Source organism: Phaenicophaeus curvirostris, chromosome 2 (genome assembly GCF_032191515.1).
Source record: "Phaenicophaeus curvirostris isolate KB17595 chromosome 2, BPBGC_Pcur_1.0, whole genome shotgun sequence".
Taxonomy (NCBI): domain Eukaryota; kingdom Metazoa; phylum Chordata; class Aves; order Cuculiformes; family Cuculidae; genus Phaenicophaeus; species Phaenicophaeus curvirostris.
The window spans coordinates 26,378,242-26,403,747 of NC_091393.1; the positions used below are offsets into that span (position 1 = coordinate 26,378,242).

The 25,506-nt window shown below is 40.6% G+C and overlaps 2 protein-coding genes across 3 annotated transcripts in view; one reads left to right on the top strand and one right to left on the bottom strand.

The window, feature by feature from the left end:
• TMEM18 (transmembrane protein 18) overlaps nucleotides 1-25,506 on the bottom strand; it is a 285,061-nt gene that overhangs the window by 50,954 nt on the left and 208,601 nt on the right. The gene's annotated exons all lie outside the window — the stretch shown is intronic.
• ACP1 (acid phosphatase 1) lies at nucleotides 1,025-23,928 on the top strand. 2 transcript variants are annotated; one of them, XM_069851610.1, is made up of 6 exons: nucleotides 1,025-1,155; nucleotides 11,563-11,636; nucleotides 11,725-11,838; nucleotides 18,027-18,088; nucleotides 20,356-20,461; nucleotides 21,332-23,928. In XM_069851610.1, exons 1-6 carry the CDS (start codon nucleotides 1,113-1,115, stop codon nucleotides 21,407-21,409), a joined length of 477 nt encoding a protein of 158 aa, XP_069707711.1. In that variant the 5' UTR covers nucleotides 1,025-1,112; the 3' UTR covers nucleotides 21,410-23,928. The 2 variants fall into 2 exon arrangements, with proteins under 2 accessions (XP_069707711.1, XP_069707712.1); XM_069851611.1 differs by lacking the exon at nucleotides 11,725-11,838 and adding an exon at nucleotides 11,894-12,007.

A 25,506-nucleotide genomic window follows, 5' to 3' on the forward strand; every position in this document is an offset into this window, starting at 1 on the left:
GCGCCCCCCTCCTCCATCCCTTCCATCCCCTATGGGTACCCCCCTCCATCCCCCCGGGGCTGAGCACCTCCGGGGCGCTCTGCACCCCTATGGTCGGTTTCTGCCGTAGAGGTAGGGGGAGGCTTCCCTTCCCCACCCTGTATCCCCCCCCGTCCCCAGCGGAGGGGGCGGCGGGAGGGCTGGCGATACTCACTGCTGCCCGGCCCGCAGCGCCCTCAGCTCGGCTGGGCTGGGCGCTCACCTGGCGCAGGTGCGGCGGGCGGGGCGAGCCGAGCGGGGCTCGGGGCTGGAGAGACCGGCAACAGCACCCAACCCCCGGCCGCGGGCAGCGACACCTCCTTCCAAGCCTCACCCAAACCGCCCTTGAAAACACCTCCAGGGATCACAGAACCGTGGTTTGGGTTGGAAGGGACTTCAAAGCCCATCCAGTCCCACCTCCTGCCATGGGCAGGGACACCTCCCGCTGGATCAGGCTGCTCAACACCCCATCCAACCTGGCCTTGAACCCCTCCAGGGATGGGGCAGCCTCAGTTTCCCTGGACAATTTGTGCCAGGGCCTCCCCACCTTCATCGCGAAGAAATTCTTCCTTGTGTCCAATCTAAATCTTCCCCTTCCACTTTAAAGCCACTGCCCCTCGTCCTATCACTCCATGTCCTTGTAAACAGCCCCTCCCCAGCTTTCCTGGAGCCCCTTCGCGTACTGGAAGCTGCTCTAAGGGCTCCCCAAAGCTTTCTCTCCTCCAGGCTGAACAGCCCCAGCTCCCTCAGCCTGACCCTCAGCAGAGCTGCTCCAGCCCTCGGATCTTTGCCCCGGGATCTAGTTTAGCAGCGACCAGGCACGGCTGGATGCAAAGATCTTTCACAACCAAGCGATTCTATGACTCTGTGACCACCTTTGTGGCCTCGTCGGGACTCGTTCCAGCAGTGCCATATCCTCCTTGTGTCGGGGACTCCAGAACTGGACACGATACTTCACGCTCTGCCTTTTATTTTATTCATTCCAATCAGGCAAACAGCGTAGCCGGCTCTAGCGGCCGCTGCCGTAAAGCGCGGCGCCGGTCAGCGCGACATCCGGAAAGGCCCCCGCCCCTGTCGCGCGGACGGCAACCAAGATGGCGGCGGGGGAGGCGAAGTCCGTGCTCTTCGTGTGTCTGGGTGAGCGGGGCGGGAGGGAAGCGCGGTGCCCTCCTCCTCACGGCCGCCTCCCGACGCTGCTCGGGCGGGGAGAGGCCAGGCCCGGGCTCGGGCCCGGCGGGGCGCCCGAGGGGCCCCCGGGGCCTTGCATCTCCCCCCACGCCATGGCCGACCCCCGGGCCCAGCTTGGCCACGCCCCCTTCCCGCCTGGCCACTCCCACCGGGCTCCTGGCCCCGCCCCCGGGTGCGACCCCTCTCCTCGATCCCGCTCCTCGATCCCGCATGACCCCCCCTTCTTTGGCCCTGCCCACTCGCCGTGATCCCGATTGGCCACGCCCACCCCTGAGCTTGGCCCCGCCCACTCAGCATCGCTCCCTGCTTGGCCCCGCCCACTCTTACCCCCTGCTCGAAAGGGCTGGAGGGGGGCGGGGGGGTCTGTGTTGTCCTCTGCTCCCATTACAGTCAGGTGTAACTCACTAATCGCGCCCTCCCCATGCGGAAACGTCCCCTTTGTCTTAGATTTGTAGAAAGGAAGACACAGCCACAAGTAATGGGTGCGACTGCTGGTCTCTTCCTACCGCCCTAAAGCCAAAAGCTTGGCCACGGGTTGCTGACACCAGTTAAAAAGAAGACAGTGTTACAAAAAATGGAACATTTTGCTTTAAGCTAGGGCAGAGTTAAGTTTTCATCCAAGTAACTGTATGTTTTGAAAATTATGGTTGGACTCGATGATCTGGTGGGTCTGTTCCAACCTGTTTATTCTATGATTCTATGATTAGACAGAATGTCCCTCTGTGAGCATGGGGGTTTATAGCATGGTTTTTTTTTTTTCAAATAGTGTTTTTCAAGGCACTGTATCACTCTTCATCTTATTGGAGATAAGAATGTCTTGTGTTCAGTATGATCTGTGCTGAACAGATGTGTCTTCTTCTCTCACTGCCTCTGTTTGCAGTCTTTCCCCATCTCAAACGCAAGGTCAGACAGAGCTGAAGCCAGATCCAACTTAGCAAGAGATTGGACTGTTGTGAAACTCATAATAACATTAAACTTACTAGTAAAATACGCATAGATTTCTGGGAAAACGTATGCACAGGTCTGTAAGTGGGAAATATCATAGAATCATGGAATAGTTTGGGTTGGGAGGGACCTTAAAGATCATCTAATTCCAGTTCCCCTGCCACAGGCAGGGACACCTCCCACTGGATCAGGTGCCCAAGGCCCATCCAACCTGGCCTTGAGCACCTCCAGGGATGGGGCAGCCACAGCTTCCCTGGGCAACCTGGGCCAGGGCCTCACCACCCTCATCGTGAAGAAGTTTCTCCTTGTGTCTAGTCTAAATCTGCCCCTCTCCAGTTTATCCCCATTGCCCCTCATCCTGTCACCACAAGCTTTTGTGAACAGTCCCTCCCCAGCTTTCTTGTAGCCCCTTCAGGTACTGGAAGGTCTCTTTAAGGTCTCTTTGGAGCCTTCTCTTCTCTAGGCTGAACAACCCCAACTCTCTCAGCCTGTCGTATATCCTGTCTTGTCTGGCTGCACACAACTGACAGAGAACACTGCCTTGTCTGCCCCAGGCCTTCTGCTGGGAGCAGCCCTGGATGGTGACTGGGAGTAGCAGTCTGAAAGAGTGCTGAGCTGCTGGGACAGCGAGGAGGGAGGAGAACCCGCAGGAGGGATCTGCTGCCCTGCCCTGGCCACCTGGCGTCTAGGAGGAAGAGACAATGGTGATGGGAAGGACTGGGGCTAACAGAACCATCGCTGAAGAAGAGGGAAAGTACATTAGGGCTTTAAGCGAAGAACGGGTCCAGAGGAGGGCCAGAAAAATGATCAGAGGCCTGGAACACCTCCCCTGTGAAGAGAGGCTGAAAGAGTTGGGGTTGTTCAGCTGGGGGAGATTTCGAGGAGACCTTTTGCAGCCTTTCAGTACTTGAAGGGGAGTTAGAAGGAAGATGGAGAAAAACTTTTTAGTAGGTCCTGTAGCAATAGGAGAAGGGATAATGGTTTTAAACTAAAAGAGGAGAGGTTTAGACTAGATATTATGAGGAATTTTTTTAAGCGAAGGGTGGTGAAACACTAGCACAGGTTACCCAGTGAGGTGGGAGATGCCCCATCCCTGGAAACATTCAAGGTCAGGCTGGATAGGGCTCAGCTACCTGATCTGGTTGAAGATGTCCCTGCTTACTGTAGGGGGGTTGAACTGGATGACCTTTATGGTCCCTGCCAGCCCAAACCATTCTATAATTTTGTGATAAGAAAAAGAACTTGGTGGAGGTGATTTTGATCTATGAAATTATGGCCATCGTGTAAAGAAGTGAAACGAGTAAGGCTCTTTTGTTGGGCTTCCTAAATGAAGAACTAAGAAGCTTTTTTCTTTTTTTAATTTATTCTATGTCTCTAATTTGTGAATCTCATGTCATGAGAAGTCAACGAAACCAGAAGTGTAAATGGGATCAGAAAAGGTTTGGATCTTTCCTGAAGCTTAAGACAATTGATTAGTGATAAGCAAGGTGATCTTCTTCATCTTCACAATCAACAAATTGCTAACCTGACTGCTCGGATTACAGGGTCGTGCCCCATTTCTCTAAACATCTGCTTCTGCTCCCTTTTGGGTACAACGAACTAGACGGCTCTTTGTTCTTATGTAGGAGGGCGTTTAACATTATCTGCTTCCTAGCCCTTATAATCTTACCTACATAGTGAGAGTTGATCCTTGTAAATCCTGGGCATTTTGCCACTTTTGTTGCAAAACCATTGGTTAATATGTTTTTTTTTTTCCTTATCTGCTTTTCTGTTCTAATAGGAGAATTGCAGATTAATTGAATCACAAAACAAGAGTTTAATTTTGTGAAATATGTTCTGAAGTTTGCCTTAGAGTAAAATCAGCCTTCTTTAGGAAGGGATTACCAGTTGCTGCATTAGTGGTAACCAGTGATTCAGTCAGTCAAACATTTTCATAATTAATATGCATCCTTCATTCCAAACACTAAGTTCTAAAGGCAATATTAATCTTCATGAAACAATTCATGTGTATGTAACGGTGTGTAAGTGGTGATTTGCAGGGTTACAAGTTGAGTCTCTCGGGAACTGTTGCTTGTGGAAAACAATGTAATAATTCAGGATTTGAGTAGAATTACTAACGTTAAGCTTGAGGAAAGTGTGAACAAATCAGGACCAATGTCAATGGAATGGATTTTTTTAAATGGATGTTGTAAATGCCTTTTAAATTTCATCTGTGCTACACGGCTATGAAAAAATCACCCTAAAAGTAGGTGATGTGTGACATAAAATCTAATTGACATGAGAAGGATTCTTTTTCCGGTGAAATATATACTCTTTTCAGTTTAAGTTTTGAAGGCAACTTGTTTCTTCTTCTGGCTTTAAGTTTGCTTAATACTTTTTTATTAGTCTTGAAGAGTGATACTTGTGCCTTAGTAGAGTTTTGCCTCCTGAATTTTATTAGAAATACTGCCTGTGGTTATTGCTCAAAAGAATACTAAACAGATTTCTAGAACTGCATTCATCTGTAGTATTCTGTGCTGGTGAATGAAACATTAATTCAGAAGTTTGCCCTGTTCGATGAGAGCTGATCCCTGAAAGTAGAAGCCTTTGTGAAAAATCGCATTTTCTTTCTACATTATTTTCAAAGAAGCCTGTTATTGAAAATCTGTTGACTGTGTTCTTTGTTGGTAATGAAATAAGCAGATACTCATTACACAACAAAATACAATCTAGTTAATGTGCGTAACGACGTTAATGATAAGCGTTTCTCATCACTGAGAAAGAAGCGAAGCGCCCAGCAACTTGCGTAATTACAGTATATGAAAAGGCACCGGGAAAGAATCTTTTTTCATTTAAGGTAAAGAAATAATTAAAGCTGGAGGGGAACTAAAACACAGTTTGCTCTTTTTACACTTAGATAGCTCATCTAATTAATGGTCGAGCCCCAGAAATGAGCTTAATATGATGCTGTGTTGCATAACTCAGCCTCTTTCTCTCTGATGACTTGTCCCCTATAGCATAACGAGCTGCATGGGCACCTTGGACCCGGCACTGCCTCACTGATCTCCTCCGTGTGCGGAGGAACAGTTGTAACACAGGTGAACAGTAAGCAGAGTGGTTTTGGCTGGGTCCTCAGAAGATTGTTGTGAACCACTGAGTATGAATATTGCCATCGGAGACTGCATAAAATCGCTTATAAAACGACAATTTATTTGGTATGAGGAAATTAGGTTATGGTTACAGAGAAATTTGAATTTCCTAGTTCGGTTGTCGCAATCCATTTTATGCGTCTAGATGTAGCCAAATGCAAGGTTTTCTAGGACAAAGTGCCATTTATAGCTGAGGGATGGGAAAGCAACTGGTTGGATGAAACATGGAAAACAGCTGCTATAATGAGGGCTCTCAGCAAGCTGGCAAAAAGCAATAATGCTATTTTTTGGAAGAAGAGAAGTATGTTAGATAAATGGAAGGAAAATGCCTTTCTTCGATGCAGCGTTGGTATGATAGCTGTAAGAATAAAATGCCTTATTTAATCTGTGTTTCAGTCAATACATAACTACTAGAGAGTTGAAAGCAGGGTTGTAAAAAGCAATCGTAGAATTGGGAAATAACATGTAAGCTTAAAAAAAAGTCAGAAGTCTGATTGTTGTGAGTAGGTGCTTATGTGTTGAAAACTTTTATACATTTAGACTGCTGAGAAAAGCATAATGCTCCAGTAGTTGGTAACTCAGTATAAGTAATCTTGCTATAGAGAATGATTTTTAAAGTGTGACCATTCAGCTAATTAGCTGATGCTTTGACTACCATAAATCCTGGCAAGCTATTGGCATTGATTACACCGACTAAACCTTGACATCTGGTGCCAAAATTGAGTTCTGCTTAGAAATACACAGACACACACACACACTTGTGCTAATATTCGACTTCAGAGAGAAATCCCACTGTGCTTTGGCAGTGGAGGCATGTATGGAAGTTAGATAATGTCATTTAGGTACCTATATACTTAGGTGTTTCAGATAAAGATTATAAGTATGCAATTAAATTGACTGTGAATGGAACGACCAGGGAATCTGGACTAAAATCATAGCCTTGAAAGGTTCCTTACAAAGCTAATTGAATACTGACTGTGACAAGATAGACTTAATGGGAAAGAATCAGGAATCGGGATAAAATTCAGACAAGGATTTGAGTACGGAACAGAATAGAGGGAGTAGTAAGTTTTAAACACTCACTTATCAAAGGGTGGGTGATGCAAATGGACTTGGAAGGAGAATTATAGTTCCTCAGGTGAACTGACCATGCATGGAAAGATAAGTAGAGCTAAAACCAGGTTTTTAAATGTGATAGGTTGAAAGTTAGTAAAACTTTTTTGTTAAAAACAACAGGCAGAAAAACAGAGGAAGAAGAGTAAAGCATCTGTTAGCATTTGGGGAAGGGCTGGAAGAGTTCGAGAGCCGAGTAAGGAACAGTGAAGATCTAAGAGTGATTGAGAGAATAGATTATTAGATCAACAGTACCTGGAGATGAGCTGTGCACCTGAGCATGAGATGGATTCAAGTTGTTTTTCCTCTCAGTGGAAGCAATGCTTCCATTTCTGTATGGGAGTGGGTCAAAGATTAATGCAGAGCTGGAGTAAGAGCTCAAAAAATTAAGCATTGACTTAGGTAATGATCAGCGGAGTCTGTTCCTAGAAAATGGGAGAGAAAGCACAACTCTGTAAGAATGATCAACAAATGTCTCCAGTACTCATTCTGCGATTGAAATTTAAGTCTATTATCCTTGAATCATCATATTTGGAGATGTTTGAAGGGTTTACTTCAATGGGCAGGCTCTGTCTGGGTGCCTTGAATACTGTTTTTCTGTCATTGAAATGTCACTACAACTTAAAGAGCTTGAAATTTTAAAAATGAAGGGAGAAGATGGCGATTCAGCAAACCTTAATCCTGTTATCTTCTGCTTAAAAGGAGCATGATCAGTCAGTCAGAAACACAATGAAGGAGAAAGCAACACCAGGAGTGGTAGGAAAAATAAGGTGTAGATAACATTGAAGGAAAATATAGTTCAAGACCAAGGAATGTGATCTTCCTGTGAATCTCTTTGGAAGATTTTCCCCTTCATTCCCCAATTATGGCTGTCAATCCATAACTTGGGAAATACTCTGCATCTGTGAGGAACTTCAACTAAGCCTGGAAAGACACGTGAGATATAAAACTCGATAAGAAATTGATAGAAATTATAGTGGGAAAGGGATGGTGACCGGAAAACAATTGTGCATAGATCAGTGAGGTGAGATGGGGCTTTACATTGATGACGAGATGAACGATAACAGTCGCACGGAGTAGCACGGGAAAACAGAGTTTGTTAGGATGTAAGTAATATTGCATGGTATGTGGAGGAAAGAGCTTTTGTTAAGGCAGTTCTAAGATTCTGTCCCTGGTTCCCAAGAATAGATTTAAATGGTGGTTGCAGTTCCATGATAGCGTTAATACCTCTAGTAACATCTGGACTGTGCCATCGTAGGAGACATTAATTCTTAGTCACAAACTAGGTTATGTGTTCATTCCACAAAGAATATAAGCACAGTTGCTGGTTCTTGCTGGTTAGTATATTTAATCAGTCAGTGATCATTGTGCCATTCATGATGGTATTTGGTAGGATATCATCCAAGATGTTATTTATGATGTTTATTTTAAGTAGTGAGCGGCTTATAGAAGAGTCAAAGTTTGTAACAAGTCGTTCAATCCAGGGAAAGCAGAAGGTTAAATAGAAAAAGCCATGAAGGCTTTCTTTCAAAAATACCATTTTGAAGTTCTTGGTGCCAGTTAATGAGTTAGTTGGACCAATAGTATTAATCAGTGTGTATTGCTGAAATTTGGAGTGTAGTAGTAAAACTTACTGTTCATGCACAGTAGCGTGGGATCATTCATACAAAGGAAAAATATTGTACAGGAAGAAGTGGGTGGCCTCGACAGCTGGTGTAGTGGAAACAGAATTAGTAGTTGAGAAAGAAGACTTAAAGGTCACTTGTTTGAAGCAACAGAGAAGTAGAAGGAATGGACAAATTAGAAGTAGGGGATTATGATCACTAATTTGATACTCGTGAAGGAGTCAGATGTGATTGTAGAAGTTATCTTAGGTTATTTTAAAAAGAGCTAAGTAAATATATTGGACTCTATTTTTTTTCTTTTATAAAACAAATAGTTGAAAAATTTTCCTGTGTTTTAGTCTGTGTTTTTTATTTGTCAGTACTCAAGAAAAATAAATTCAAATTAGAACAAGTGCAGAGTTGGCTTAACTGGAGCAATTAGATAAGAGTCAGGTAATTCCACGAGGAGACTGAGAGCTTGGTTTGTTTAGTTTAGCACAGCTATGCTTGACAACGATTCTGTGTCTGGTGAAGGAAAGAAAGGTTTTTAAGCTAAAGAGTGATGTTAAGCAAAATCAGATGAGCACAGACTTCCAGGAATAAATATTAAATGGGATTTGGAAGGTTTCTGGCTACCACAGGAGATTAGTTTCTGGAATAGCCTGCTAAAATAAATGATGCTTTTTAAAAGAGCACTTGATGTGTTGGTAAGAGAAGTGATGCCATATGAGCCTGCAATATCAAAGGATTGGGCTTATTGATTGTAAATATTCTTTTCCGTCTTATGCTGTATGTTACCATCTTCCCTTTGTTTAAGGCTTAACTCGATCAAAGAAGTGAGATTTAGTTTTAAATTTGTCACCATATTCTTCAACATTTTTATAATTACTAAGTATTAACCCGGTTTTGCAGTCACTTCATAAATGAAACCCACTTTTCCCTGCTTTGTTTTCCCTTCAAGACCGACTTAATTTCTTTGCTAGGAAAAAAGCAATTCAAACCATGGAAATGGTAAGCTTTCTCCTGGAAGAAGACCTGCTGCCATCAGAATTCACTTAATATTCCAGTGAGATCAGTTTCTCGGTGATTAGCCAGTTCCTTTTGCCCATTTAAGTCGTCTGATGTCCTCTAAAACTTTGACAGCAAGTTTGTATTACTTCAGTAGTTCCATTTTTTTATAGTTAGCATGATTGACAGCAAGTTATTAACTGCCTAGGTCATAGCAGCTTCTTTCTCTTTAGCAGTGAAGTGTCTACCTTGATATTTCGTTTGAAAATAAAGGCATGAAAATGAGGCTAAGTGCCTGATGTGCCAGAAAATTAGCTTTGTTCGTGGCATTTTTTTTTTTTCACTGTTAGAGATTTAGAAAGAATATAATCAGTAGTAGAAGTGCGATTTATTTAAAGGTATGGAAATAAGTCTAAAATATCACATCTGCTCAAAAGATATGGTTTAGTGTTTGATGGGAGCAGTTGGACTCGATGATCCGGTGGGTCTCGTCCAACCTGGTTGTTCTGTGATTCTGTGATTCTGTGAAAGTCAGTGATGGGCAAAGTCTCTTTGATGGAAAGCAAAGAGTTATTTGTATAATTTATTGTACATCTGGGTGACACATCAAATATTATAAATGTCCATCTAGTTACTCAGTTTCTGAAGGATGAAAAGGTAGACTTAAGGTAATAGTTGAATCTACTTTTTTATTGTTAAGACATTTCATTCTTATTCAAAGAATATGTATTTTTACACGTTTGCGAGGTCTGCCTTAGATGGTGAACTGAATTACAGCTGAATTCAGTAGCATAGCAGTGTTGTAGATCCATGATTTCTGTTGTTTAACAGGGCACTATTTCATTGTTGAAATAGGTTGTTATTGAAAATAAGGTCAAATCAGTTGGCTTAGGGCAATTGGAGGCCATTGGAAGAGAAGACTGATTACATATTTGTATAACTAGCATCTTAACTCTTTGTTGGCTGTTTGACAGCACTTCAGCTTTGCCATCAGTTACGTTTTGTTAATAATTCTCCATATTTTGGGTCAAAAACATATTTGGAAAACTTATTTTCCTGAGTTGTTGTTAGAGCTTGTGTGATTGATTTTTTTTTTTTTTTTTTTGGGGGGGGGTGGGGGAAGGCTGGAATTGGTATCTGGAAGGTGCTCTGATGTATTCATGATTCTCCAATAAAGCATGGGTTGAGATTTGCCAGAGTGTAGGAAGATTTGATGATAAAGATGATTTACCGGAATTGAAATTCCATAACTTTACCTTCTGTGATCGTGGATTCTTTGTGGAGGAGGAGAAGACAGCAATGTGCTTACACAACATTCCTCCCATTTATTGCAATAAGTTGTATCTTTTCACATAATGATATGCATTTCAAAAGACTGGATATCATAGAATTATGGAATTATTTGGGTGGGAAGGGACCTTCAAAGATCGTCCAGTTCCAACCTCCCTGCTGTGGGCAGGAACACTTCCCACTGGATCAAGTTGTTCAAAGCCCCTGGCCTTGAACACCTCCAGGGATAGGGCAGCCACCACTTCTCTGGGCAACCTGGGCCAGGACCTCACCACTCTCACTGTAAAAAATTTCTGGGCATTGCTGGCTCATGTCCAGTTTTTCAGCTCTGAAAAGAAGGACTTGGAGGTGCTGGTGGATGAGAAGCTTAACATGAGCGGACAATATGTGCTCTTAGCCCACAAAGCCAATTGTATCCAGGGCTGCATCAAAAGCAGTGTGACCAGAAGGTCAAGGGAGATGATTCTGCCCCTCTATGAAGTCTCTCATGAGACTTCATGATAGGTTCTGTTCTGGAGTCCTCAACACTAGAAAGACATAGGTCTGTTGGAGCGAGTCCAGAGGAGGACCACAAGGATAATAAGAGGGCTGGAGCACGTCCCATAGAGGGGCAGGCTGAGAGAGTTGGACTTGTTCAGCCTAGAGTAGAAGAGGCTCCAGGGAGACCTTAGAGCAGCCTTCCAGCACTTAAAGGGGGCCTACAAGAAAGCTAGGGAGGGGCTTTTTACCAGGGAGTGTGGTGATAGAACAAGGGGTAACAGGTATAAGCTGAAAGAGGGGAGATTTCTCTTAGATATTAGGAAGAAATTTTTTATTGTTGGGGTAGTGAGACACTGGCCCAGGTTGCCCAGGGAAGCTGTGGTTGTCCCCTCCCTGGAGGTGTTCAAGGCCAGGTTGGATGAGGCTTTGAACAACTTCATCTAGTGGAGTTGTCTCTCCCCATGGCACAGAAGTTGGAACTAGATGATCTGTAAAGGTTCCTTCCCACCCAAACCATTCTATGATTTTCACCCACTGGTATTCCCAAATTCTTCTCGTCAGGACCACCCTGAATGCCACCCTGAATTGCTACGGGGGGTGCCTCAACCAGGTGCGTGGTTCTGGATTTCCACCATTGCAGAATCTCTTGGGTTGTAATAACACAAGCAATCTGCATTCTACTTACGGAAATAAAAATCTTTAATCTGATCTGTGCTGACAAATCCACGCAATTATTGGGTTTTGGTTTTAATCGTCAGAAATTTCACTCTCATCTCCTGTTTCCACAGGAAACATTTGTCGCTCTCCAATAGCTGAAGCTGTTTTTAGAAAACTTGTGACTGATGAAAAACTTGAAAATAAGGTAAGCTGTTTGTTTTTCTTCCTGCCTAAGAAATAACTGTCTCATAGCCAGTTAGGAAACATAAAAATGTAAATTTGTTTTTCTGTAGTGGAGGATAGACAGTGCAGCGACATCTACCTATGAAATAGGAAGCCCTCCTGACTATCGAGGACAGAATTGCATGAAGAAGCATGGCGTTACCATGAATCATATTGCCAGGCAGGTACTGTACTTCACGTTCCTTTAAATCTCTGTATGTATTTGTTTTGTTGTTACAGTGGATGACAGACAGTGCTGCTGTTTCAGACTGGAACGTGGGGCGCTCCCCAGATCCAAGGGCTTTAAGCTGTCTAAGAAATCATGGCATTGAGACAGCACATAAAGCACGGCAGGTAGAAGAGAGTATTATTTTCTTCCTTATTCATATCCACGCTTTGTTTAGCCCTAACCATTACAGTCACAGAAGTCATTTGACCAATGCATGGTTAAGCATGTAATAAATTCTATGTGCAGTTTTTCAGAGGGCTCCAAAATGGCCTAACTCTTCTACTTGAGATTAGTGAGTTTCTTAGTGACAGGCTTGATTGGAAGCCTACTAGGAAGCGTTGGAGCAGTTTCTGCTTTGTAGAAAAATCCTGCCTTCAGCTATTTAGTAGTTAGGGCATTTTAAAAGATAATGATTTATTCTAGTAATTTGTGATGCTTCTTTCAGCAAGGAATTTTTTAGCGAGTCCAAAGATAAGTAGAATACCTGTTCACTCATCACCAAAAGCTGCTGTTCTTGTGTGAAAATCTTTTGAAAGAATTTAGACTGCTAAATTAGAGCACAGGCACTCAAACCCAAGATCATTAGCATGGTTGGTGTTAACTCTTGAAGCATTCTTAAGTCGAAGACAGGTTTGTCACGTAGTGACATCCCCTAAGTTTTGCCAAAGCTCATCTTGGTTTTCATTAACAAAAGAACAGGTATTTCCATACTGCTTTCCAGAGACTTTGGAAATAAGATTTGGGCCCCTCACTAGAAGGACATTGAGGTGCTGGAGCACGTCCAGAGACGGGCAACAGAGCTGGTGAAAAGGCTGGAGAACGAGTCTTATGAACTGGGAAATGGGGTTATTTGGCCTTGAGAAAAGGAGGCTGGAGGGAGACCTTTTTGCTCTCTACAACTGCCTGAAATGAGATTGTAGCGAGGCGGGAGTTGGCTGCTTCTCCCGAGTGAAAGGCGATAGGACAAGAGGAAATGGCCACAAATTGTGCTGGGGCTGTCAGATTGGACATCGGGAACAATTTCTTCACCAAAAGTATTCTCAGACGCTGGTAGAGGCTGCCCAGGGAGGTGGTTGAGTCCCCATCCCTGGAGATGTTTAAAAGATGAGTAGATGAAGTGCTTAGGGATGTGGTTTAGTAGTGGACAGGTACTGTTGGACTCGATGATCTCAAAGATCTTTTCCAACCAAGCGGTTCGTTGATTCTATGATCTAAATGTGTCTACATCTATTTATATCATTCAAACACTCAAATAAATGCACATAATTCACTTCAGTTAACTGTTTTCTGGATATAAGATATTCCTTTACGGTTTGACCTTTACTTAGCTTGAGTTTATGCCACTAGCTCTTTTACTGACAAAAAGATCAAGTAGTCGCTTTATTATCTTCCATTTCTGTTGACTTCACAGTTTTACTAGATCCTACTGAGGTCATATTTACTTTCTTCACTTTCAAAGACTACGTGTTTAGTTCTTTAACTATGTAAAATAAATTCTCTCAATAGGAGTTGCCCTTTGCTGACCTCTCCTGATGCTGATCTCCATGTATAATAAGGCAAACAGGATTGAGTACAACATCGTTACAGATTTTTAGTGATTTACTCTTAGAATAAGTAAGAGAAAAGCTCTATTGTGATTTTTTTCTTGTTACAAGTTCTGGATTTACTATTTATCAGTGCTTACAAACAGCATTATTTATCATTATACAAGTTATATGGTATTGAAAGTAATCAGTCAGTGTTTCAGTCACAGTACTGCGACATGTTTGTATTCTAAAAAGATAAGCCTCGGAAATGTGAGAACTGGCTTTAGGTACTACTAGAGTAGTTTGTGAGCAGTTAAACTAAAGCAAAGCATTCAAAACCAGTTGATCCTCTGCCTTGAAACAAATCCGTTTATCCTTCCTTGGCAGAGAAAGAGTGAAAACACTTTGATGAAGACACTTACTTATACATCCTGGCAAATGAGGAGATTTTTAAAGCAGAAGTGCCTAAAACGTTGCACGTACAGGGAGAGAATATTAACAAGAACAAGACAATAAAATAAAGACTAACAGGATGAAAATTTTTCTAAAGCATCCCAGTACAAACAGTTTCTAAGGACAATTTTCAAATCCCTGAACTACCAGTAACTATTCATTTTGCACAGATTTTTAACTGTGTGACTCAAATATTTCTGTCCAAGCTTGTGTCAGGTGGTCTCTGTTGATTCTCCAAACTGTGGACTTCTTGGTCTCACGGTGCCATACTGTGAGAGGGAAAGAGAGGGACTCAGCAGTGTAGAACAGGACTTTTCACAGTGGTTGGATTAATACAAGTGGAAGTGCATTTGTTTCACTGTTAGAGACAAACTCGAGGGTAGGATTTTGTGTGTGACTTGTTTCAGAATAGATTAAGAAAGATTTAATACAGAAGCTGCAGGAAGATAGAGGAGGGATTTATCTTCTCTTGCCTCTGAAATACTGTCATAAGGTGACTACCTCATGCAGTTATCCTCTTTGCTCCTGTGCAAAACTGTTAGCCACCCAGTGGAAGGGGCTTTCTTGCATGTAGTTTTGTGCATAATTATGATAATCATGGTTTGTATCTTTTTTTAAAATTCAAAACTGACATAAATGCTGCAGAAATTATTTATGTAAGAGACAATGTTAAATTCATTACATCCTGCCATCGCATACAGTGATAATTTAAGTGACTTCTAAGTGAAAATGAAGTGTAAAAATAAACGTGTGTATATATATGTATCTTCATCTAAAAAAATATATATAAAAGAAAGGCTTTGTTAACATTTTATTTGATAATAGATTGCTCTATGTTTATTCCTGCATTGAAATTCTCTAAGCTCTTCATGCACAAACGAGATAGGTATTAAACAGCTTCACTTTTATTCATGCTGAGGCCAAAACTGATTTTTGTATGACTCATAGCATACATTTGCCTTAAATATGAAATTGAGATTAGGAGAAGGTTGTATGAAACACCGTTTCACAACTGGATAAATTAGAGGACTACTGCCTCTCTTTGGGTTTTAGACAGAGAAAAGATTTCCCTTTGTAAACAATGTTAAAAAAAAAAAAATTGGAATGATGATGTGTTTCTCCATTGATAGTTTTTAATAATAATTTTATTTAATGTAAAGGCGCTGTTTTCTGTGTAGTTGTGTTCAAGGTTGACTACTTGAACTCTGCACTACTCTTCTCAAATATGTACTTCATTTTTATGTCCTTGATTTCTTCCCCCAAAATACTCATTTTCATTATCTTGAGGAATGTCTTCAGCTCACTGGAGTTGGCTCAGTTAAGCTTTTTGTATGTGGTGTTACTGTGGGGCTTAAGAGCACAAACCATCTGGCTCAGTTCTGGGCCCCTCACTACAAGAAAGACATTGAGGTGTTGGAGTGTGTCCAGAGGAGAGCAACAGAGCTGGTGAAGGGGCTGGGGAACAAGGGTTATGAGAAATAGCGGAGGGAGGTGGGGTTGTTTAGCCTGGAGACTGAGGGGAGACCTTATCACTGTCTATAACTGCCTGAAAGGAGGTTGTAGACCGTGATCGTGGATGTTGGTCTCTTCTCCCAAGTGACAGGTGATAATATGAGAGGGAATGGCCTCAGGTTGCACCAAAGGAGGTTCAGACTGGACATCAGGAAACATTTCTTCACAGAAAGGGTTCTCAGGCACTGGCAGAGGCTGAGTTGAGTCCCCATCCCTGCAGGGATTTAAAAAATGGGTGTATGAAGTGCTCAGGGATCTGGTTTAGGAGTGGACAGGTATGGCTGGACTCGATGATCTCAGAGTTGTTTTCCAATCTATGAACCAGTTGTCTGGGGTTTAGGGCTGCGTTTGCGACTGTTAGCGCTGGTTCATGTGGTAGTAACTGTCAAGTTGTCAAGCATACAGAGCGTGTGGGAAGTGTGGCAGGTGTGTTTTTCATTTTCACTGTTGTTTATTTTATTCTTACATATGTCTGGGCTACAAAGACATCTCTGCCCACATATTTTCATCGTGGCCTGTGTTCAGCTGCGTAGCGCCAGCAGAAGCCGCTTGGAGAGGTACTGCTTGGAGTTGCCAGGAAAACAGAGCTATTTCCACTGCAAAAATATTTTCGTAGGTCAAAGGCACTGCAGGAACACAGCAAATATTTTTACAGTGAAAATAAACGAGTCTGCGTTAGTTTTCTTCATTAACCCTTCTTTTCACATGCCCCCCTACCTTGCTCCTTCAGTTCTCTCTGTTTGGAATGTTTCATTATGGCTTTAATCTGGTGACAATTTTCTTACTTCCTGTTACAGGAGCTTAATCAGTATCCATTTGCTGGGGTTTTTTTTATAAAAAATAAATGGGTTTTTGTCATCTAAAACTTTGGTGAATAATTTTATAAATCAAAACTCTGACTTACAGAGTAATGTGTTTTACCTTTTGTCTGTTCACTTGCTTGCTTACTTTCCTGTCCCATCCTTCCCAGAGATGCCTGCCAGAAAAACCTGTACTGAATAAACTTTTCATATTTTATTGGTTATGATACTATATGTACTTTGAGAAGCTCGACATAAGCCAGCAATGTGTGGTTGCAGCCCAGAAGGTCAACTATGTCCTGGGCTGTATCAAAAGCAGCATGGCCAGCAGGGTGAGGGAGGGGATTCTACCCCTCTATTCCTCTCCTGTGAGACTCCACCTGGAGTCATGTGTCCAGTTCTGGAATCCTCAGCTTAAGAAAGAGATGGAGCTGTTGGAACGGGTCCAGAGGAGGCTACAAAGATGATCTGAGGGATGGAGCACCTCCCATTCAAGGACAGGCTGAGAGAGTTGGGGTTGTTCAGCCTGGAGAAGAGAAGGCTCCGAGGAGACCTTATCGCCACCTTCCAGTACCTGGAGGGGCTTCAGGAAAGCTGGAGAGGGACTGTTCACAAAGGCTTGTAGTGACAGGACGAGGGGCAATGGGGATAAATTGGTGAGGGGCAGATTTAGACTAGACACAAGGAGGAATTTCTTCGCTCTGAGAGTGGTGAGGCCCTAGTCCAGGTTGCCGAGGGAAACTGTGGCTGCCCCATCCCTGGAGGGGTTCAAGGCCAGGTTGGATGGAGCCTTGGAGCAGCCTGATCCAGTGGGAGGTGTCCCTGCCCATGGCAGAGGGTGGAACTGGATGATCCCTAAGGTCCCTTCCAATCCAAACTATTCTATGATTCTATGATTCTGTATCAGACTGTGCAGGAAATGCAGTCTTAATGTGAACTCATTCTGGATTTTATTCCATGTATTCATCCTCATTCACCTGGTTCAGCTGTGTGATACTGTGCATTGTAGGCATGGTCTGGGAGGATGTTGCCCTTAAGCTAAGGATTAAATGTAAGCAAAATATAATTATATTGGTAAAAATCTGAAGATATCCTTATTCCAATGCAGATAAAGTTTAGTGGTTTATCTACAGCGTTTGCCTACCTGACTTGGAACTCTGATCTCTGAATTTAGTTAATATTCATGCTTAGGAGTCAGTAAGCTACAGGAAAAAAAAGGAACAGATGGTATGATGGTAGGAAGATGTAAATAGATACCAGATTTTATTTATATCATCAACTTTGTGAACGTATATGGCCTAAAATACTATAAATGTGTTTCTCTTTTTAGGAGATTGTAACTCATTATTTCAGCTTTCAATTTCACTTGGTATCTTTTTTTGTGTAGTCACAAATTTCTAGATTGGAAGCATTGCAACTAGTTCCAGATTACCTATGAGTTTTTTTCCTGTCAACAAAGTAATTTTTATATGTTTTTATTGCATGTTTTCCATGTCTGTAAACCTTCTTTTGTTTTAGTTATTGGAAAGCATTAGAAAAGTCACTTGTAATGATGTTCTGAGTTCATGCATGAGATGCTTAAAAGAAAAAAGTATTAGTAAAATAGCTAACTTGGGGTATTTTTTATGGAAAACTGCATAAATGGTTAAATAATCATGGCAGAGTATATCTAAAATGCCTTGAATTATTGTAAAAGTTGAAGGTACACAGTTTTATTCTTTCCACTTGTGTCTCTTAATAAATCAGAACTCCAATATTTAAAAAAACCCAAAACCACACACGTGTCCCCCACCCTCCCACCCCCCTTATTATTCAATCAAACAGTAGGTTAAAGGATGTCTTTTCAATTCTAGGTTACTAAAGATGATTTCCAGACCTTTGATTATATACTTTGTATGGACGAGAGCAATCTAAGGTAATGTATGAAGAAATGGGATTACTTGTAGTGGTGTTCTCCAAAGTCGCTTTGAAGACAGATGTCACATTTCACTGCTTAGCTTGTCTCGCTTTGTTTTTTGTTTTGGGGCATTTATGTGTGTGTGAATGATATCCTAACAGATGGATCCTTCACTTTTAATAAGTTTCAGTGAGCTAGAACTGAATAGTTTCTTTGTGTGATACATGCCACTCAAGGATTAAGGGCATGGAAATTGAGTATACTTTGTGCTGTAGATCTGCAGATGATGTCTGTGTAGTTAAGAGTGAGGACCTACTGTCTTGATCTAAGTGATCTCATTTTCTAATTGCATGGGATCTAATGGACACTGAAAACTTGGAAGGAATTAAATATGGTGTGGTTTTCTTTTCCTTTTTTTAATAGAAATAGAACGAGCTCTGAAATAAGCAGAGTTGTTACATGGGGAAGATCTTGTTTGTTACTCTTAGCCATGTTCTGATTAAGTGCATCTTTGATACAATGTTTTAGAAGGATGTGGTGAAGTAGCTGCCTAGTATGAAAATTGGGATATCATTAGCAAAATTTCTACTTGATTACATACCTAGTGGTGATTGGGGCTAAGGAGCTGAGCTTCAATAAACTACAAGTGTCAAAGTACTTGTGCAGGCTACTACTACATGTCAATTTAGTTTACAAAACCCACCACCAAACAGAAAAAAAAACCCAAACACCACAACCAGTAACCAAACAAACCCTATTAGTAGCACATAAAATCTTTTAGAAGCAGCACCACTTAACTGAAATAAGCATCATTTTGTTGAACTGTCTAGAATGTGTTGAATGACCTCTCTCACACAGCCTGCATGGATGAAGGATATAGAATACCTGGCTTGATTGCAGTGTGTCAGGCAAAGACGTGACTGGTCTTACTTCTATTTTCACTTGAATTCATAAATGGAAACTTACTCCTTTGTGAACAATATATATGGTATAAACCGTAGAGCAGAAGAAACATCACAACTATAGTCGGGATATTGATACTGCTACACTTAAATTTCACCTTAAATTTGCACATAGTTCAACCATTTACCCTAGGAATTGTAGAACTAGGAGGGAAAGCCAATTCCAGGTGTTGCTGGAATGCCTGTCGTGTCAGAAAAAGAAGATTTGGGGCACCCCTTTTCCTTAGTACCAGAGCCAGCTGGCTATCTCCTGCTCATACACGGTGTGCCAAAACCTTTTGAGGAAGTGTTTAGACAATGTTTTTCTAACAAGAGGCTAGAGAAAAGGCTACTGAAATTTGTAAATTCAAGTAACTCTTAGTTTATAGAGGAGTCCCGATTTTTCTTCAAGGAAAAGCAATATTGTGATCTCACTGCTTTTTCTTAATTATCTGAAATTAATTTCTTAATCAGAATTAATCATTAATTAGAATTCAGCTTGTTAAAACTGATCATGCTTATGACTGCAAGTATCGCTTTTCTTAATGATGATGATTTCATATGGGGATGTGTAATAGTAAAAGGATGTAATATGTTCTGGTGGTTGAGCACTGTGAAAATCATAGTACTAAGATGCTTTTAATCTGAAGGTGATGAGAGGTACATTTTAATTGCATTTGGGGTAATGGATGGCCAGCCAAATGTAAGTAGATGGGGAAATTACCATCGCAAAACTAGTAGGTTTTAGGAGTGGGAGGCAATGTGGACCAGAGAGGATGTTACAACTGCTAAAATGTTATAGGATGTCCAAGGGAGGATGGAGGTCTTGCTTACCAGTTTACCATTTTCTGTTATTTGAATGTAGTAGGACTTCACATGAGGTAGAGGCAGTACTGAGAGGACTTGCGGCATACCGATTTAAAACACTGGTTTTGGACATGTGGGAGAAGTTTGCTCCATACTTCTGGACAAAAATATAGATAATTTTCATTAATTTTGTTCAATACAAGCTAAAAGTGGGCATTGAAAGTACTGATTGATTTGAGGAAGAGGCTGATGAAGTTACTGTTACAAAATTCTGTTAGGCTTGGGTCGAGTGCCTGACTGCTTGTTTGTGCTCTGAATTAAGTTTGTATATGTGTGCTCCATACTCAATTAAAAAAAAACCTGTACAACAAGAAACAAACAAAACCAAGCAACGACATGAGGAGTCCACAGAACTGATTGAGTCCAGACACATATTCTTTTCCTTTGTTCTCTAGAAACAGCCATGAGCACCTTATGCTGATGCCAGAAAAGTTCTGAAGAAAAATTCATAGGAATATTTTGTTTTCTCTTTTACAGAGATCTGAAAAGGAAAAGCAACCAAGTTAAAGACTGCAAGGCCAAAATTGAACTACTTGGAAGTTACGATCCACAGAAACAACTTATCATTGAAGATCCATACTATGTATGTATAAGAAATTCTTTGGGTGGCTTGATTAAAGATTGTGCATGTATAATATATGATCTTTCCAGATTGCACAGTTGACATATAATCTGGTGTTACACAAAGCCAACTGTGAACATATTTTTTTAAATGACTTAACAAAACAATACAAATTATTTGAGTAGGAAAGGAAAACATGTCTTTATGCTTATAACAATTATTTAAATTTAAATAATGCAGCGCACTTTTATTTTCAATATAACCCTTGTTGGTCAACCTTGCAAAGTGGATGTAATCAAAAAAGTTAGAGACAAAGGTATGGACAGAGATGGTCAAAGAGGTTGGATAATATCAGGCAAGAACAACTGATTAGATTAAGATTCTTTAGTTTAGGGAAGAGAAGCGGATGAAGATGCAATAGAGCTCTGTAAGATCCTGATATCATGGAAAAAAGGTGGATAAGAAATTGCTACTCATTACCCAAGAAGTAGTGAATATCAAATGGCATTAATGGGAAATGGGTTCAAACCAAAAAAAGTATTTCTTTTTCCACTGTGAAACTCAACATGACAGGTTACTGAGAATGCAGAGAAAAAAAAAAGAAAAGAATTATCACGGCTCAGAAAGTGACTGGAAGAAATATGTGAAGGAAAGTTCATCCAGAACAGTTGAGTACAAAGTCATAGTGTTCAGCTATGGAAATTCTTGAGCTGCTGGTAGTTCAAATTAGGGAGAAATATGCAAAAGCTATCACCAAGTATTTGTACTGTTCTTATTCTTCCCTAATGTCCTTTATTTCCCATTACTGACAGCCGTAAACTAGTTTGCAAACAATTTTTGTTTGAGCCAGTGTAGCTGTTCTTATATTCTTTTTCCTCTGTTCTTTTCTAGGGGAGTGAAAAGGACTTTGAAACTGTTTACCAGCAGTGTGTTAGATGCTGTAAAGCATTTTTGGAGAAGCCTCATTAATGGTTCACCATGTTATTTCCAAAAGAAATCAATTAGCTTCTCTTGAAATATGTAAGGTTTAATTGATTATTGTATTTCAATTGTAAAAGTTTGTCTCAGTAGGTTCAAAACTTTTTAATTTTATAGTTTATATTTTCTGTCATCTAATTAAAAAGTATAGGAAAGTTTTCATTGGGTTAGATGGTCAACCATTCTGTCGCACATCTATGTAGTAATAAAATATACAACTCAAAATAAATTTATCTGTAAACTCTTCCAGTGCTTTCTCACAAGCACTGCAAAAGTAACATCTTGCTTCTTTATGCTCTGTGCTGACTAAACTGAGGTCTTCGCATTGTGCCCTTGGTGAGTCAATTTAAATCAGCTTGCAGACGGAGTCTGAGATGATAGTTCACGTATGATAACTTAGATGTGCTGTCCTAGTATCAGTAGACTTGAAGCAGTTTTGTTTTGAGCCTGCTAGACATAAATAACTGCCTGCCCCCAGACAGACATTGCTTTTAGCACTGTTTCAAAGCTTAAGCAAGTAAAACCTCTGCGTGTGTTATCAGGATCCTGTGAAAATGGGTTTTTTTATCAGTTTAAATGCTCAGTTATTCAAAGAAGAAATAATTTTTGTCCTAGTATTATTTTATATTAATTAAGATGAACTCAGTTCAGAAAAGGGATTGATGTTAACAGGATTTCTCTGCTAGTCTTCCTTTGGTCTTGTGGTCAGTTCCTAGCACACTGATCCAAGTACATATAACATGCCATTTACTTGGAGGACAGAACAAGTCAGCTTGAAAGCTTGAATGTGAAATGTACATTCTGGATGTCACAATAGTAAAATACTCAAATCCATGCAATGTAATCAATGAGAAATTTGCTATAATTCCAGTTCCTATGTGAGTATCAGACAATATTTTCAGATTTACTCAGCCTGTCAAAATTGTTCTCAGAGAGTACAGCTCAATATGAAGAGAGTCATTCTGTAATCAAAGTTAACAGAAAGCCATAAGTAGAAAGTTCTGCTCTTGGATAAAAATGAAAAGCTTTGTAAAAATCCATCCTGTTTGCTTGAATGTCACCTTATTTCTGCCTTAGAACCTTATATGTACTGAGATCAGTAGTGTTACGATACCATGATAATGTTCCTGTTTTGAATAATACCAACATGGGTACGAGCTTGTAAAACTTGATCTGTAAAACATGTTTTCTTTTCAGCTTTGCCCCTGTCTGCCTTCCAAACTAGTAGAGTAGGCTTTGTATTTGTCACCCACCCTCCTTTTTGCGAGAGGGATGCATCTCAGTAGAGGTCCCGGTTGTTCCCAGAGAGGAAGGAGTCCTGTTGTTGCTATTGCTGTTTGCAGTCTGCACAACGGGGTGAGATTCCCGGGACTCTTGCTAGGGAACAGCTGTGTTTGTGTTAGTGAGGTTTCTGGTTTGTGCTCTGATTTCAGTCCGACATAAAACTTAAGACCCAGCTTACAGCGAGGCAAGTGGTCAGTGGGGCACTTTAGTAGAGGAATCTTTGGGCATTATTGCATTGCCAATAGCTTTGACTTTTAAAGAACAACCTAGGAATTTGCACATTAATAGCTGTTTCACTTCAGGGACAAAGACTAATATGTGTAATATCTCAGGTCAGATCAAGCATTGACTCTGGAAAAAAGTATTTGCTTTTTTTTTTGAGTGCTTTGACGAAATAAATAAGGGAAAACATAGGACAGTTAGTTAGTTAATCACCTTAATTGTGTTTTTATGCACAAACCTCAGAAGTGGAAGTATTTGTGTGTAATCTAATGTTATGCTCTGCCAGAATGACCATTTAAAATATTCCAGTGAAAATAAAATAACTCAGGAGACTGAGAACATGATGATTAGTGTTTTCCCGTTCATGGCTGAGTAGGAATTGAACCTGTAGTTTTCCTGCATATTAAAGCTAAATGTTAAGTCTTTATCTTTGAGCTGGTGGGGTAGCAGAAAGGAGATAAAAGGGTACGATTGTTTACCTTCACTAGGCTTAAGAATCTTCCTGTTAAGTAATGCTAAGTCAAAACTATTTGTGTTAAATACTCTTCAGATTTTAAAAGTTTCAGCCTCGAGGTATATTTTCAGCAAATAATCCATTTGTTATATAACTCACTAGCTCTACTAGGAGGAAAAAGCTGATTGATTTTTGTCCTTACTGATTTTCTTTTGGAGGAAGGGGAAGGGGAGCACCATGGTATTGTTACAGAATTTGTTGAATACAAGAATAGACAACAGGAATTCCCTTCAGGAAGGACAGTTGCAGAGTACTCAGTTTTGAGTTCCAAGAGAAACACTGAACATAGGATTAATGTACAAATTGTGGCTCGTACCGATAACTGAGCCCTGTAACCTGTATTTTTAAACTGTAGGTTTAAAATGCCACTCAGGAAAAATATGTTGAATGAAAAAATGTAGAACTGTCTCCCCCTCTTCCCCACCTCAAGACTTATTTTTGTTTCCGTATTAAGCTTATACTGAAGAATAAAGTAAAAAAATCTGCTACACTGTAGTTGTATCTTCTGTCAAAGAATGCTGTCTTCTGCTAAATCTAAAGAAAACTTCCATGGGATTATTTAGATTCATTTATTAAGTCATTAAATAAATTATATTTTCCTTTTACAAGGGAATTTTCCCGAAAATTTCTGTTTAACCAGCTTTCAGGTGGCCTACCACAAAAAGAAAGATTTGTACTGAACTCCTCTGTTTATTAATATGCTGTGATGTGATTTCAGTCAGTGGAACCAGAGAGAAGCAGAGTTCCAGCCCCAGGTTTACTGTAGCTGAGCAGCTGAGTGAATCTTGTAGAAGCGGATTCCTTTAACTACTAATTTGTGTGTGTGTGCATGTATTAATTCCACCGAGAAATGAAACTTCAGCATTTAGTGATCACTGAAAGCAAATGTAAAATACACCCTTCTCCCTTACTAAATACAGCCATGTACTAGGATGGGATTTTTTACTTCTGACACTCTTTTCTTCTCAAGAGCAAGATGCTGAAGGCTCTTAAGCTTGAATGTCAAGAATCCCAGCTCCTGGCTATTTCTCAGGGCAGGGAGGGGTGTATTTAGGTTTGTTTTTAACATTTTGTGGTTTGAATTGAGGATAAAATGGAAGTTAAATGCCAGTATTGAGATGGGAATACCCGAGGTTCATCTGCAGATCACACACTTCCACTTTGAGTCACTTTATTATGACAACTGGATTTAACATCTGATTTAAGGAAGAAAAGGAAATAGGTATCAAGGTTTCTTGAGTAAATGTTCACTGACTCCTTAAAAATTTCATTATATTAATGATTTATTGGACGTTTACTTATTATATCATGAATAGATCTTCGAAAACAAACAAATGGGATCCAAACAAGCAAAAAACCCAAACCAATGTATTTATAAAGCTGTAGAGTATTGGAGCAGCCTTGTGATCTGGGTATTTTGCAGGATTAGAACACACAGATCTGTCCGTTCTCACAAATCCATAGAGAGTGTCCACATTACTGGGCTTCTCCGAGGTGGATGTACCTTCCTTTCTTATTCCAGGAAAGAGGTTTAAGTGTGAGTAAGCGACAGTAGCTACCAGAAGATAGCTTGTTTATCCAGATTCAGTGAACAGAAGGCAAACTGAGAACAACTTAATACCAAACACTTTATTACTTATGCTTGTTATTTACAGTATTTACATATTGCACGTTCGCTGGAATGTTTTATACATTTATTATATAAAGTAAATTAATGGCAGCTTGTGTTTGTGTACAAAATCCATGCTCTGCTGTCCCCAAAAATATGCCTACTTGGAATTACGTTCCTGTTTGTCATGCAATCTGTACTCCCGGGGTACAATGTGACCCCAATGCAAATCTGTTTTAACCAAACTTGTAAAAAATTGCATAAGCACGAAGGATATCGAGTGACCACAACTACTGTGGAGCAGATCTTTTAGTACTTCTAGAATATACAAACAAACATTCCTTAAAATTGTAGAATTAAGCAATAGAACATCAATTGTCTTGGTGAAATATTTGTGTTTACATAACTTTTGGCAGCATTACTCGTCAGTTGTAAAGTGTGTTTTTTAAGTATGGAGCA